We start from the raw sequence: 15098 nt of genomic DNA on the forward strand, positions 1-15098 counted from the left end.
TGTTAGCTTTTGTCAGCTAGCTGGAGATAGAAAGATAACAGTCTAATCTTCTGACAATAAGTAACTGGAATAATATTAGGAATAAATGAGGATGTTTATACACATTTTTGTGTTTTAGAGTCCTGACTTCAGTTCAGCAGATAAGACTTGAGGTGAGGAGGAAGAGGATGACTTTATATCCAGATGCTGTTGCCTCTTTTCTTTGTGTTTTCACTTCTTTGGTAAAGGAGATCCCATCAAAGCTGACATGTGGGTGATCTCTAGCCACATACGTAAAACGCTATAAATTTATAAGTACAATATCTTTTTTTTTTCTCTATAAAACAACCTGATGACCTGACTTCACCTTTAACTAAGGATGAAGTACAAAACTGCTGCATTTTGAGGGGTTAAAAAAAAAGACAAAAGAAAAAATAGGTTCACTTCCATTTTACCAAGTTTATTACAAAAAGAGCACATATAAAAGGATAATATACAAGCCATGAAATAAAATAAAAATTAAAAACAGAACAGTTTGGGTTTAGCAATGCAACCTTTGAGATCATTATCATCATTATTAGTAGTAGTAGTAATAATAAATAAAGTACAAAATTCCACCAAATGTAAATCTAACATTTACCCATAACAGGCTCATCCACTTCATCATCAACACGCTCAAAACCATTTTAATGCGCTATTGCTTTAATATTAATGATAAATAGTTCTATTTTCAGATAAAATATCCTATTTTGAAAAAACATTGCGCAGTCACAGCTAAACAGCAGGTTTTCATACAAGGATGGCGGCAGCCCTTTCACTGGCACTTTTTGGGATAGTTTCTCTTCACTTGTTGGTTTTTGTCAGATTCAAGCAGCAACAAAATTTATAATTTTTTTTCTGTTATATTCTTTGTATATATTTTCACCATATACTATGAAACCATTGCGACTACACTGAAACCTGAGAAAACATGCATTTGTTTTTTGTTCTTTAGAAAAGGTTGTGCTTTAAATCCTTGCCTTCCTTTTTTAGACTGTGAAAGCAAACAGAGAGAGAGTCGGAGAGGAGGGACGGACGGTAAAATCAAACGGAGACGGAAAGAAGAGGAGAAAACAGAATGGAGAAGTACATCGAAAGGACCGCTGTAAAGCCCACGGTGAAACATGCCTCTTTTTAGTCAGAGCTATTTCCACAGCAATGCAGTGCTTCGGTACTACAAACCGGCAGCTAGTTTTTGGACAGCTTGACTTGGATTGATTGATTATAATGGCTTTAGTCAAATGTTGTCTCAGCTCCTTCGTTTTCCATTCACTTAATTAACTAAGCAACCAGTAAGGCATGGTGGATGGACTGATTGTTGTTCATGGTTTCCGTTATATGGAAATATCCCCTAACACTTAAAGCGAGGCACTTGTTATGCTTAAATCTACAAAGCATTTCGGGGAAAAAAACAACAACATAAGAAACCAACGAACAGAGAAACACTAGAGAGATGACAACTGAAGAGATAACACAAAGAGTTAAAACAAAGGAACATGTTTCATTAAGACCCTTAGTGCATTGTGTGAGAAGCAGAGCATAAAAAAATAAAAGCCAGTTCATTTAAATAATCTAAAATATTTTTTTTGCCAGTGAGAGGGTTCCCATTTTAAACAAGTTAGTGCAAAAGAAAGAAAAAAAAAAAAGAAAAAAATTGTCACAAACCAAAACCAATTCACTTGCAGTTTGTTCACTACATCACAGCATGGGGGATTGGAGAGATTGCATTGAATGGAATGTAACCAAGATCCACAGCACCACATGAAAGAGAAAAAGAGACATAGAAGACAGGAAGAGAGAGAGAGAAAGAGAGAGAACGGGCTCAGTAGCTCAGCCTTGGTCAGTAAACGCACAGCCAGCTTGTGGAGATCAAACAGCAAAACCTTTTTTCCTCTTTTTTTTACTTTTAGTGTTCCGAAAAAGTACAACTGCATGCAAAGCATTCCCATTTAAAACAATGCAACCAAAAAACATGAGGTATCCATTTTTTAATAGCCTTTTCATGTTATATTTGTAAATAAATAAATTATGATTCAGTCAACCCAACTCCAGAAAAAGAAAAAAAAAACTATATAAAATTAAATACATACCCACAGTATCTACAGTTAGTAATAAATTATGATTGTTAAATACTTAAGGCATCTCAACTGACAACACCCTGTGTAAACTATGACAACTTTCATCACGGATGACTCCACTACAGGAGGAGGCAGTGTCAACACTGGCAGTGCACAAGACAGGAAGAAGTAAGCCTTGTTAATTGAGTCTCTGGGCCAAGTGTTACCCTTGTTATATGCTATCACAGTGCAGAGAGGACAATGAGGGTCCTAAAGGCGTCCTGTAACACACGCGCACACACACAAACACACACAGCTCTGTGGAACTGAAGTGACAAGCTGACACAAAGGGTAAAAAAAAAAGAGAGAAGAAATGGTGATGGAGAGAGTGTGTGTTTTAACAGCCTGAATGCTTTCCTGCTGTCCTGTCGTCTCGTGTCTGTGTGCACTGTGAGAGGGAGGCTGCCTCCGTCGCACCACGTTTCTACATGTTCTAGCAAATACAGCATAGCAACCAGCATAGCAACCACGAGGGGAGGTCTGTCACACAAATATAACACAAGATCAATACGCAAGCTCCTCTCCCAGCTCAAAACACTGCATGAATCCGTACCTATATATAAACCAAACGCGATGCCGAGGAGAAACTTTTGTTGCTATAACTATCGTCACATGTGCTTGTTCTTTAGGCAATAAGGTAAACATCAAAAAACAGGATCCCAAGGTCGCCACCAAAGGGAACCGGATGACACGCGCTACAAGTCAGGGGAGCAAACCACTGACTTTTTAAAAATTATTATTATTATTATTAATATTTGTTAGTGTTCAGAAGATAGTCACAGCTCAGATTAACTAAGTCATGCACAGGCGTCTCTGTACCTTTTAAAAGTGAAGAAACGCTACCACAGCCAACAGCCCCAAACCCAAAAAATGAAACATGCAATCTTCCTTTTTTGTTTTTTAGTGTGCACTGTTCTGCCACTGGCCTAGTGCCAGATGGAAATGCAGGTACAAGGGCAGCTAAATCCTCCCACCTCGCTCTGCAGTGCATGATAGCGTCTGTTGTTCATCCCTTTTCAGGTTTTTTTGTGTTTTTTCTTTTTGTTTCTTTTGGTTTTGTGTTGTATAAGCACTCCAGTTGCCGTGTTCTTCACCTAACACGTTTGTGTGAGACGCAGTCTCTTGAAGTGACACATGGCATGGGCAGTGGACATAAAACCTGTGCGGAGATTCAAGCTACACTGTGACATAATGCATTTTGGTGAAAACACTATTATTTTTTGTCTTCTTCTTCTTTTTCAATTTCAAACACAAAAACATCGCAGTCACTGGGTTTTCCCTGACAGTGAATGAGACCTAATCACATCACACCATCTGCACATGACACCAGCCCAAGGTAAACGCACAACTGTACTGCGAAATGTCAAAAGCTGCATGAGAGAATTAAAACACCCAGCTAGCTGGTGCTTGGCCTCGAGGAGGTCGCACCAGATCTCACTTATTGGTTACTGCTACTCTACTACGACCACAAATGATCTTTAGGTAAACATGGCATCAGAGCATTTAGATTCTGTTAAGCTTTCTTGCGTGGCAGAATATTCATTTTGATTGTGTTTAAAAAGAGAGAAATATATATTTGTGTGTGTGTGTGTGTGTGTGTGTGTGTGTGTGTGTGTGTGTGTGTGTGTGTGTGTGTGTGTGTAAAAAGAGAGCAAGAGAGAGAGATTGAAGAGAAGAGAGAAAAGTAGCCAGCTAGGTCTGGGGTTATGTGTTTTCTAGTCTCAGGACATTAAGTCATGGCTTTGAGGACATGCTACACAGCCCCAGGCTACCTACAGTACAACACCACAACAGCAACAACAACCCCACGTAAGACCAGCAAGCTACAAGTAAACCCTGTGTATATGAGTATGTGTTTGTTAGTGTGTCTTTTGCTTCCAGAGGGATGTGCTTCTATATAAAGAGAGTCCTTTGCGGCCTCTCCGTGCAGTTAGTTTTCCTGGCTTGGCTCAGTAAAGCGTGACTCAGAAGGGTGGTGATGTCACATGAAGTCTGGAGACATTTGGCAAAGCACCCGACGGGAAGGAGGAGGTCGAGGGAGGTGGGGTGGGGTAGGGTAAGGTGGGGGAGGCTGGTGAGCCGGGGGTGGAAGAAAGCAAGAATCGCACCACGAGGGCGACTGAATCACGAGAGTGTCGAATCTCATCAGCTGTCGGGGTTCAGCTGTGTTTCGATGTCAACTCGACAGATTGGACACTTTCTGCTGGTGGCCAGCCATTGGTCCACGCAGCCCTGGTGGAAGAGGTGCATGCAGGGCAGCCTCCTGCAGGATAGGAAGAGAGACAAACTTTAGGGTCAGTGTGGATTCACATGACTGTGTGTTACTTTTCCAGTGCATACAGTTGTGAGCTTAAAAAGACCCTCGGGGAGTTAATTCTGTTCATTCAGGCATGTAGAGACAACTTTTGTTGTTGAGTAGTCAGTCCCAAATGCCTCTCAGACAGCTGAGACTCTTATGTTGCACACCGATCCTCTCGCCTCACCCAGGGGGACAGTTCTTGTTACCTAAAAATTCCCTCCCAACCACTGTTTCAAATGCATGTGCGTAATGGAACAGAACATTTTAGGGATTATAATTCCAGCATTTGAAAAGCAGGTTGTTGCCATGCTTCTGCCTCTGCATAGAGGCTACTTTTGTCAGCACCATTTTCACAAGGGGTCACTGCAGCAGGTAGTTCTGCATGTTTGATCAGTTTTATGGTGGATGCCTTTCCTGATGCAACACTAAAGGGGATTTTTGTCTCCGTGTGAAAATACAACTATCAAAAAAAAAAATGTAACTAAATTTTGGTATGTGGGTGGCTTGAGATTGGACTATTTCTTAGCCATGATCAGCAGCTTCCTAGAGTCTCAGCTATTTGTCTGGCAACAGCTCATAGCAGAGGCTCATTTATGCACACATGTGGTACAGGACTGGAAAGATTCTCATGAATGATTTGCTCAGAAGGTCAGCAGAAACACAATGGGAAGAAGTAAATACTTGGTATTTGTCAGAAATTCTTACTATATATTACATAGACAGTGGATGAAATTATGATTTGAAATGACTGCATTTCATGAAATGACTGATATTGGATTTATTATATTTACTTTTACAGGCCCATGCTCATGTTCTGACTATTAGTCCTTTATTGCCAGGAAGCCTGATGACATTATATCACATATACCATAGTTTTTAAGTATCAATTAGATGTTGCTGTCCTTGAATCAAAATAATATACATTTTAAGGTGTTATAGCTCTGTAAAAGCTAAAAAATAGTCCACTTTAGCTTGTTGGTAGGTGGTTAAGTAGCATCAGGGACCTAAGATGTACCTGTGTGCAACGTTTGGCTGCTGTGCTACAGACTGCACAGGAGGAGTTTGCAGACAATACACAGAGATGTGGTGTATCATATCATGATTATCAGTAAACCTGACAATAAGTCAGGTAAAGTGATATTTATTATAAAGTGGAAAACAAAAATCAGACAAAAATGTTAGAAGGCAACGCTGATAATGGTAATGGTACAGTAATTCCTGTAGTCGTGCCTCTTTTATCTCTTGCAATTGCTTGATGTCTCACTCAGGCAATTAGCTTATCAGTCTTTCAATGATGTCATATTGTCTACGATAATAGAAAAGGAAGTCCGGCTTCCATCTCGTCTTCCCCATCAGTCCCTGCTGTCTAGACCCATCCTGCAATGCATCTCTGAGCTAAGCTCATCATCTGCAGCCTGCAGCATCATGTTTCCCATCAAATCAATTTGGTATAGATTTTCCCATTTAACTCACTCAGAATAAGTGCACTTCTCTTTTTTATGATTTCTGGGTCTACAAAGTAATTATTACCTGACATCTTCTCCGTCCTCCAGCATGGACAAACATATGGTACATTTTTCATCAACATCTGTTTCCTCCTCCTCCCCAATCTTCAACTGCAGGGGCTTTCTCTGTTCGTGGGTCACATTACAGAGAGACAGAAATGTAGGGTCAAAAAAAAGGGGGGAAAAAAGCAAACGTTCAACAGATTTTTGTCTCATCTGCCATACCTTCTTGTATTTGTGTGGAAAAGTAAATCTCTCTATGGTTGTCTGAACAGCTCCTCTGCTAACGCTCCCCAGTCGATCCTCCAGCTGCAGCAGCTCCTGCAGGAACAGCCCAGTTAATAAAATGAACCAGAATGCTAAAAAGAGAAAAAGCTACTACATGGACAACAAATGGTTTGGTTCACTGCTGTTTTCATGGTCAGGAAAGAATGAAAAAAATCTGCGTATGAAGCTCATACTGATTAAAAGCTAGAGAACAGTTAGTACATATAACTTAAAGTGACACCGTGGGAGGGTGCAGAGTTTGATAGATGGACAGTCAGATTTACCTCATAGCTTTCTCGCACAGCAGTGGCGTGCCTCGAAGGATTTAAACTTTGCAGCGCCAACAGGTGAAGCTGGGGGTATGGGTAGTTTCTGATTTCATGCACAACCTACAACAAAATCCTTCATTATATTACAGCAGGAATATAGACTATCAAGCTATCCAAGGCCACCTGAGGAAGTGACCAACATACCACTTGTGCAGAGGATGTGTTCCTGGGAAAGTGATGCATTCGAGGGGAGGCCAGGTAATGCTGATAGTGCTGCGGAAGCTGCTGGAGCTGGTACTGATGGTGAGGGAGGCCAGCATCTACGCTGAGATCCCTGCAGAAAGAGAGGAACGTGGCTAAATTAACATAGCCCATGCCAGGCAATGTGGCAGACAGACAGATGGGTGGAAAGATTAAAAAAAAGACGGGATCATTTCTCAACTCTGCAGGATTCTCGTTAATCCCCAACGGTGACTCACCAGTCGGTGCCTTCGGCCAGGTACCGCGGTTGTTGTGTCATTGGCTGAGGAACATGGAGGGGCGGGGAGTACTCGTAGCCCGAACGCAGTCTGTGAGGGTTCAGGGGAATACGCTCCTGGGCTCTTCTGTAATTAGATAGAGATTTGATTTAAAAATATCTCGGTTTTTTGTTTGTTTTTTTAGTTGTGTTTGTATGGATGCAAGGGTCACTACCTGGAGTGTGGGAGGATCCTGCGATGCTGCGCTTCGAGGAGCTGCTGCTGGATGAGGTATTGCTGGTGTAAGGCCTGAGGTAGGAATGAAGGCCCCGGCACATCCTGAAACTGAGGGGGTCCGGGCAGGGCAGTGAGGGGTGGATGGTGCGTCGGGGGCAGGTGGGTGGCCAGGCCTGTCTGCGGGGGCTGGCTGGCATGTCCTAGAGGAAACTCAGCTGAGATGGGCGCCTGGGGAGCACCCAGGTGAAAGTGTCGGCAGGAGGTAGCATGGCTGTGTTGATGCCTGGTGAAGTGCGCTCCTATTGGGAATAAATGCGAGGGATCAAAACGGAGCTGCGATCACTTTCACTGAAACTTACACGACAAGGAGACGAACCAACAGCACTTTCGCACACACTCGTAAAAAAGACACAAACACATTTAAAAACCAACCACGCAGAGAGGAACGTGACACAGGAAGAGACAAGACAGACAAAACAGCAGATGGACGACGCAGACATGGAGAACCCTGTGGAGCACCAACTAAACCCACAGACGGATTTCACTCAATGGTCTGCGTCTCCACTTGCCATGTGCAGCCAACAGGAAAGACGCATCCTCACTAACTGGGGGTCTAGGGTATTTCCAAAACGAATCCCAGCAAAACCAATAGTTTCAAACTCTGTTATTTTTATTGCGTTTGCTGTTTGAAGGAACATATTAAACTGAGGCTTTCTCAACAAAAGAGTCAGATAACAGTAATGCACCATAGCCATCAAGAAAGTCTGAAAAGTTTATGGGCTTTCATTTTTGTCTTCTCTCCACCCTTCCTATTAAGCAGAGAAGATGGGAGGTTGTGTGCTAGTCCCACTGAGTCACCTTGGTGTTGCACTTGCACAAAACAATCAATACAAATTACTCAGAGCTCACAGAAATGAATGCTGGAAGCAAGCTGAGAGTATTACTCCTTTAACTTCCAATTAAAGCTTCTCTAAATTTCCTCTGGAGAGGAAAGCAGACAGCGGGGTCTGGAGGACAGTGTATACGTAAATATGTCAGTATTGTGTCTTTGCATGTCCCGTGAATAAGAACTGCCCATTTAAACTGTTTACTCATAATCTTTCAAACAATAACATGAAGCCACATTGTAGATTTGGCTCTTTGTTAATGGTCTATGACATGCTTAATATTTCCTGACAAGTTTAATTAACAGTAGCTGGTTCACTGAGTTGAGATCTAATTTAAAATTTAACAAGTGTGTAACATTTCTCAACGGCAGAAAAGGAAATATTGCTTTTACTTCACTGTTTTTTTAAGACGTAGCAAATCAATTAAGGAGAGTTAGATGTGCAGGGAAGTGGTTATGATTTAATAAAGTTCTGTGCAGATGAAACAAACGCATTTCCCAAAATGCTCTGTTTTTTGTTGCTGAAACGACATATTTCTCTGGCTTTGCTTTGTTGGATATAGCCTCGGGACATGGAAAGCCAGTGAACCCAGAGAGCCACGGGCAAAGAGAAAAACAGCATTTGGCTGAGGAAGTAGAGCAGAAATGGCAGACTGGTGGCTTGGATTGGTTAAAGGCTGTGCATCAGTTTTGCATGAAGCCTGTGACCCGGCAAAGCTGGACTGTTGTGTGGAGTTCAGGGTAAATATCAGATTATTTGTGTCTGGGAGCTTTTCACAGCATGAACTGCTGGCATTAATATTTGACGTACTGCAGAGCTGCCAGCAGAAGCAGCCCTGATGTTTCCACTGTTACATCTGAGGCTTTGTCTTTGACTCACAGACAGAAACACACACACACACACACACACACCCTTCCACCTATCCTCTCCCCTCAGCTGCTGCACAGGCGGCCCCTCCCCCACAGCATGGCTGCAGCATGGTGTCCCACAGTGAGTGACAGCCAGCAAGCCCCACCCACCTGCGACTGCAGCAGTCTGACATGGAACCTCAACTCTTTTCTTTCTCTCTCCCTCCACTCCTCCTGAAGTCACTGCAGCTTTACATCACACCTCCTCTCTAACACACTCCTGTCCTCTGCCTGTCTCACTGGTCTCCCATTAGGCAGAAACCATCCCCACACCTGCTGAGGTCGCCAATTATAACACTCACCATCAGAAGGTGAGGATTAATGAGGCAAAATCAGTGCATGTGTTGTACAGCTGCACTTGGTGAAGAAAAAAAAATCCAGCATAACATGCACATGCTTGGAAAACCATTGTGCTGACCTTGCTTTTCGTGGTTTTGTATCAGTGCAGCCGCACATGCAGTGCAGCTGCTGGAATATTTAGAAGTCAGCTGCAGAGCACACATGGCTGTGCCTCGGACACACCTTTAGCCTTTTTCAGACACTGCGCGCAGATGTAAGGTTCACGCAGCTGAGTCAAGTGTTAAAATGGAAGAAAAGCGTCCCACTTGGACACTTTTCAAAGAAGCATCTAATGCCACATTTAAAGAGAAACACAACAGATGTCTAAAAAACTGAAGATTTGATGAAAATGAAAAGTCATTACACAGCTGGCTGATGTGCATAGCCAGCATGTAAAGAGAAATGAGTTACTACTAACAACAAAAATGTGACTTCTTTTATTTCATTTGCACTCATTACTCAGAGTTTAACACATTATCTGTGCTTGAGAAACAACGTTAGCCTAACTGGGTTTAGTTATGCTGCTGTCACCAGCTAGAAAGGCAACATGAATATAAATGTGTCATGGTCCGTTGTGCTAATAAAGAAAAACACCAGCTGAGGACCTGACAGCATACCACAGAGACACGAGTTTAAATGCAGACTGAGCAGCCACCATTTAATTATTGAACCTCTGTATTGTCTTTGCGGTACCCATTTGGAGACTGCAAAAAGGAATAGCTAGACATTTAGGACTGTCTACTTGTTCACTTTGTGCTGGAGGTCAAGTCTATATTGCTCTTATAGCTGAGTACTGACGTTAAAGGCTAGAGCCAGGAGGCAGCAAACTCAATATGTAGGCAAAACTCACCAATTAATAGGTAGTCATTATCTCTTATCTAGTGGATAGTACTTTTACACTTTTCAGTTAAAACATGTCGATGAATGATTGACAGATGTGCTGGAAGGTAGTTTTTGTCTTTGTAAGACAAAGCCACTTGGTGGCTTTTGTTCAAGGCATCTTGCTAAGGTACAAGGTAAGGTAGCAGTACTGATTTTGTGATGAAGAGAAAAAAATGACTATCCTATTTTTCTTTCCTGTTTTTGTTTTTGTTGTTGTGTTTTATATACACTCAGTTTGAATTGTAAGCTATACTTTTTAGGACAGGGGCCAAAAAGATGGGAAAACCCAGCTAGTAAAATGCCTGAAACCTCTTCTAAAAAACAGTATTGATTCCAATTGGGTAAACTGAAAATAGATCAATTTTGTAATTGGGTTTAAAAAGAGAGTCTTTTAGATGCAACTATGTTGAGCGTTTCACCAGTGTTTTTTTTTTTTTTCAAAGTAAAACACAATCTCCATAATCTTCCACTATCACTGGGTTATATAATCACCAGTTCAGTGTTGTTTAAAAGATTAAGGGAATTCTAAGAATTCTCTGTATTCAGGGGGGAAAGCTGAAAACCAACACTGAACGGCAGTGCTCTTCAGCGCCATTTCAGTTCTGTGGTGGAAATCTGTGAAGTGGACTAAACAACTTCTCAAAACCACTGTGAAAAACAAACAAATTATACATAAATATAATTCAGAAGAATGGCACCATTCCTGATGATATGCGCATACATTAGTGAGCAATATTATGAGTAACTTCACAAATCTTGATGGTGCTTTCACAAATCTGTGAAATCGCCATTAATGCTGAACAATTTGATATGTACAGGTATCGGATCAGATGACTTCTTTTTTGGAAAGCCTTTGCTTTTTTTTTCAGCAAGACCGTGCAAAACAACATTCCTCACGAATTACAGCAGTATGGCTCTGTACAGAGTGAGTCCAGGGGCTAAACAGGTCAGAGCCATCACCCAGTATCAACATTCTAGATAATGCGAACCAAAGATAAATAAATAACATGTATATAACAAAGGGGGCTCTGAAGTGTTGAGCTGCTGAAATCTTACATGAAAACATGTTTCTTTCAAATCTACAGCAACCGGTCTGCCATAGTTTCCAAGCCCTTGAAGAGTGTTGTTAGAAGAGCTGATGCAACTCTGTGGTAAACATGCCCCTGTCGCAACTTATTTGAAAGATTTTGCTGGCATCAAATTCAAAACAAGAACTTATGTTTTCCATAAAGAAAAGGAAAAAGGCCTGAATAATCCTTAAATTCTATTTTGTGCTTCATTAATTCACTTTTATTTTATTTTTTAAATATAGGGTTTAACGTGCTTGCAAATTATATTGTTTTATTTTCATTTTATATAGCATGCCAGCTTTTTTTAAATTTTTTATTGTTAAACACTTGTATTTTTATTTACTATTTAACTCCTTTTGAGTGTTTTTTTGCAATATACTTCTATTAACTATATTTAAAAATATATATATTACACATACCATGATTTCACCCATATTGCTCACAATGTTAACACCAATGATTGGCTGTGAGAGAGGCTGTGTTTTGGTCTATAGATAGTGTATGGATTTGGATGGAATGACAGCCTGTATGTAACAGGAAATGTCAGTGTCGAGGTTTCAATATCAAACATGCCTTTGCATTTTAAAAATGTGCTTGCCCCTACTCCAAAGTAAGCAGTGTGGCAACCTGAAGAAACTCTGTCAAAGACAGCTGAGAAATGAGAGCACATATAGAGTGAGGGGACCGTCTCAGTGACAGCACAGTGTGGAGGGAGGAGGGGGAGGAACACATGGAAATCAGCAAAAAGCACACTGAAGGTTAGGAAGAAAACTACAGTCTTTATTGGAAAAATATTAGTATGTGTGGCACTGTGTGATAATAGTAATAATAAGAGTAAGAGACTCTACATAAGCATAATAAGCATAATAATAATAATCCCATGCAAATAAAGACCAAAGGCAAGGCCTGACCATGCTCTCTGTAGGGTTAACAGAACAGAAGCAGCATCCAATGAGTAGATGTGTATGCTTACAGCACATTTCAGTACAGCAGGGACATCTCTTCACAAAGATTACATTGGAATCTGCTGTTCAATGTGGAAAAACAAAAGTATAAAATGACCATGCATTAGGATCTAATACAAGAACATAAGGCAGAAAAACCACAACCAAAGAATAAAAAAGACATTTTGATTCTAAAAAAGGAGATCTACAGCAGTGCAGGATATACACATCCCTGTAAAATGGATAGCATTCTGGAGGTGCTGGAGGTAAGATTTGAGAGGGAGTGGTAGTGGTGGTGGGGCGCTGCAAAAATGGCAAAATGGGTTTAGATTCACATCTCTCCAATTTATTGTGAAGTCCGCTCAGCTAGCAGGGACAAATGCTTTGACACATGGATAGGATTATGACCAGCAACCATTAACAGGTGCAGTGGACCTTCAAATGTGGGGAAAAAAAACATAACGTCGCCAAAAACAAAATGACTTAAGCGCTGCATGCCAATTAGTGATTATCAGGATAACAAGATTATTAGTAATAGCAATTGTAAAGTGCTCCTTTGACAACAAAAAGACGGTACAATGCACCTTTGTGAGGAGAGTAATCAACGAGTTCGATCAAGCCTGGCTGTAATCGAATCGGGGAGGGGAGGATCAAAATGTATCCACTTTACAGAAATTTACAGCAGAATGTAGTCTATCCACACTGAATGGGAGAATCACAATGACAGTCTGTAGTAAAGTCTAACGCTACAATGGGTTATTCACTAAAGAGCAACATGACAGTTTAAATTAAGACAAACTGTTTTCTACAGAGAGTGTTATTCTTTAGTCTGTTACACAGAAGGATACGGTATGAGTGGGAACTCTGTTTTAATGCCAATGTCGTCTTCAGATGGAAAGAGGAAATGAGGAAGAAGGGGTTCACAATACAGCTAGATGCAGAGAACAGGCAGAGGCTACGGCAGACAGCAGCAGATGATCGTTAGCTACACAATGGAGGGGGACAAAGGTCTGAGAAATGCGGAATGTAGAGCCAGCCTCGATACTATGGAACAGGAAAAAAGAACACAAATAAAAGCACAATGAAATCATTGGTGCTACTGCATGTAGTTTTAACAATGCACGACAAATTACTATTATTATTACATAATCAACACAGAGAGCCCTGCTGCAGTGGAGGATGATGTTATTGTTGTTATGCCCTATTAAACGGATTTTATGCTGTTTCACTACTGGAGCACCTGCAGCGAAATTTGCAGGGAATTTTTTTTATTATTATTTTTATTAGAGGTTTGACGGGGACATGCTCCAAAAATGTTAAAGCCTATTCGCATTAAAAACCAGTCATATGCTTATACTAATTTACACCGATTAGCCTAATGCTGTCTTTCAGTGGAAGAACCATCCAGTTAAAGTAACTCGCAGAAATGAGATTTTTTTAAAGGATGCACTTTGGATTCAGAGGTCTACCCTAGCTTGGCTAAATTCATAATTTAAGAAACCCCTGTGGAGGTTGTAAGCTAAATAAAGCTGGGCTGGTATTAATCTGCCGTTGTTGTCCGGGCTGTAGTAGCTAGCGGCGACGGCACACACATAAACAAGGCGAAGGGATAAATAGATAAACCAGACAGAAGCGCGCTAGCCGCCGAGGGTAAAAAAGAAAAAAATGAAAAGGGGAAAAGAAAAGCTGCCGCTTGACAGCTGAAGTCCTTTTAGTGCGGTTTACAGGCCCGAAACACAACGTCTTCGTCGGCATTTGAGGGCTCACGTCTTCGGTCGCTTCATTAGCGGTCTCGGTTCGGCTACAGCTAGCAAGAAGGCTAATATAATTTCGGTATCGCTCGCTGTTACGTTGGCTCGCTTTTAGCTAGCAGGTGTCAGCTCTGTTTACATCATCTGTGGATATTTAAGACAAGTAATGAAGAAGTATTATTTCGGGGTTAGCGTTAGAAAAAAAAAAGAGAGAACATAAAGCTCCTCATACCTCTGTTTCTAACTGAGCCGAAGACGGGGAGAACCAGATATCCGACATGCACTAAAACCATCCTGGGTCCTTCTTTGTTTTGTGCGCAGCCAGTAAGACAGATGGTCCATGGAAATGATCCTCTTCAGTCACCAGCACATTCAAACAGACTGCGCTGCCTGCACACACACACAGACCCCTGTAGCCAATCAGTGGAGCCTTCCGAGCAGGACCCTCCGGATTTGACAGCGGGATCCGCCAATAGGATCAGTGCCTGGGCGGAGATATCCTTCCCATCCGCACGCACAGTGCGGGGTACTTTCGTGGCTGGAACATTTAGATCTGATGGTACCTTATGGCTATAGTTTATCACGGAGCCTGAAATAAACGGAACTTTACCTCACCAGGCTTTACTCAAGTATTTTTTTATGAAAGTTTTGACTTCTGCTTCACTGCATTTATTTGACAGCTTTGGTGACTAATTGCAAATATTTTTCTATTTTGGTCTTCCTTGCCCCCCTCTCCCCTTTTAAAATAGGTTCAAGTTTTCATTACACTATGTTTTCGTTACACTTTTAAAATTGATGTGATACTACAGATAAATACTATACTGGCACAGTTAACAACACCAGTATTACCCAATATATGTATAAATTACAAAAACAGCAGCTGTATCCACAACAATAGTAATCAGCAGTTGCCCCAACTTGTCCCGATTATGCCTTTATATCAGGCATTTTCAATGCAGGACTTGAGATGATTCTGCTATATACATTACCTTCTTTACACGTAAGGCATAAATGTTGCATTGCAATGTAGTAGATTTATCATTTATTTAGTACATTTACATTTTTAAGTTCAAAGTTGCTTTCATGTATTGCAGATAGGGTATACTGAACTGAACAATGCAGGGATTTATATGAGATATGCCCTGAA

At 41.2% G+C, this 15098-nt stretch overlaps 1 protein-coding gene and 1 long non-coding RNA gene across 2 annotated transcripts; one reads left to right on the top strand and one right to left on the bottom strand.

Annotated features, from left to right (window-relative positions):
• Positions 1 to 418: 418 nt before the first annotated feature.
• On the bottom strand, positions 419 to 14667 carry ark2ca (arkadia (RNF111) C-terminal like ring finger ubiquitin ligase 2Ca). Its single transcript, XM_082542044.1, has 8 exons — positions 14184 to 14667; positions 7169 to 7469; positions 6955 to 7080; positions 6680 to 6809; positions 6491 to 6595; positions 6165 to 6260; positions 5965 to 6065; positions 419 to 4398 (listed from the first exon to the last, which is right to left on the bottom strand). The coding sequence occupies exons 1-8, from the start codon at positions 14242 to 14244 to the stop codon at positions 4281 to 4283; spliced, it is 1038 nt and encodes a 345-aa protein (XP_082398170.1). The 5' UTR covers positions 14245 to 14667; the 3' UTR covers positions 419 to 4280.
• LOC309711628 lies at positions 7677 to 12314 on the top strand. Its single transcript, XR_014278045.1, has 2 exons — positions 7677 to 11132; positions 11272 to 12314. It is a non-coding gene; the product is annotated as an uncharacterized lncRNA (long non-coding RNA).
• Positions 14668 to 15098: the final 431 nt, after the last annotated feature.

The sequence above is a fragment of the Aulonocara stuartgranti genome (assembly GCF_965226115.1).
Source record: "Aulonocara stuartgranti genome assembly, chromosome: 7".
NCBI lineage: Eukaryota > Metazoa > Chordata > Actinopteri > Cichliformes > Cichlidae > Aulonocara > Aulonocara stuartgranti.

What these genes read in the sequence shown, in the direction of transcription:
- ark2ca (XM_082542044.1), bottom strand. Translation starts at nt 14,244, where the DNA reads ATGGTTTTAGTGCATGTCGGATATCTGGTTCTCCCCGTCTTCGGCTCA. An exon ending in CTGGCCGAAGGCACCGACTG is followed by an intron (nt 6,810 to 6,954) that starts GTGAGTCACCGT and finishes CTCTTTCTGCAG; the next exon opens with GGATCTCAGCGTAGATGCTG. An exon ending in CTGTGCGAGAAAGCTATGAG is followed by an intron (nt 6,261 to 6,490) that starts GTAAATCTGACT and finishes CTGTTCCTGCAG; the next exon opens with GAGCTGCTGCAGCTGGAGGA.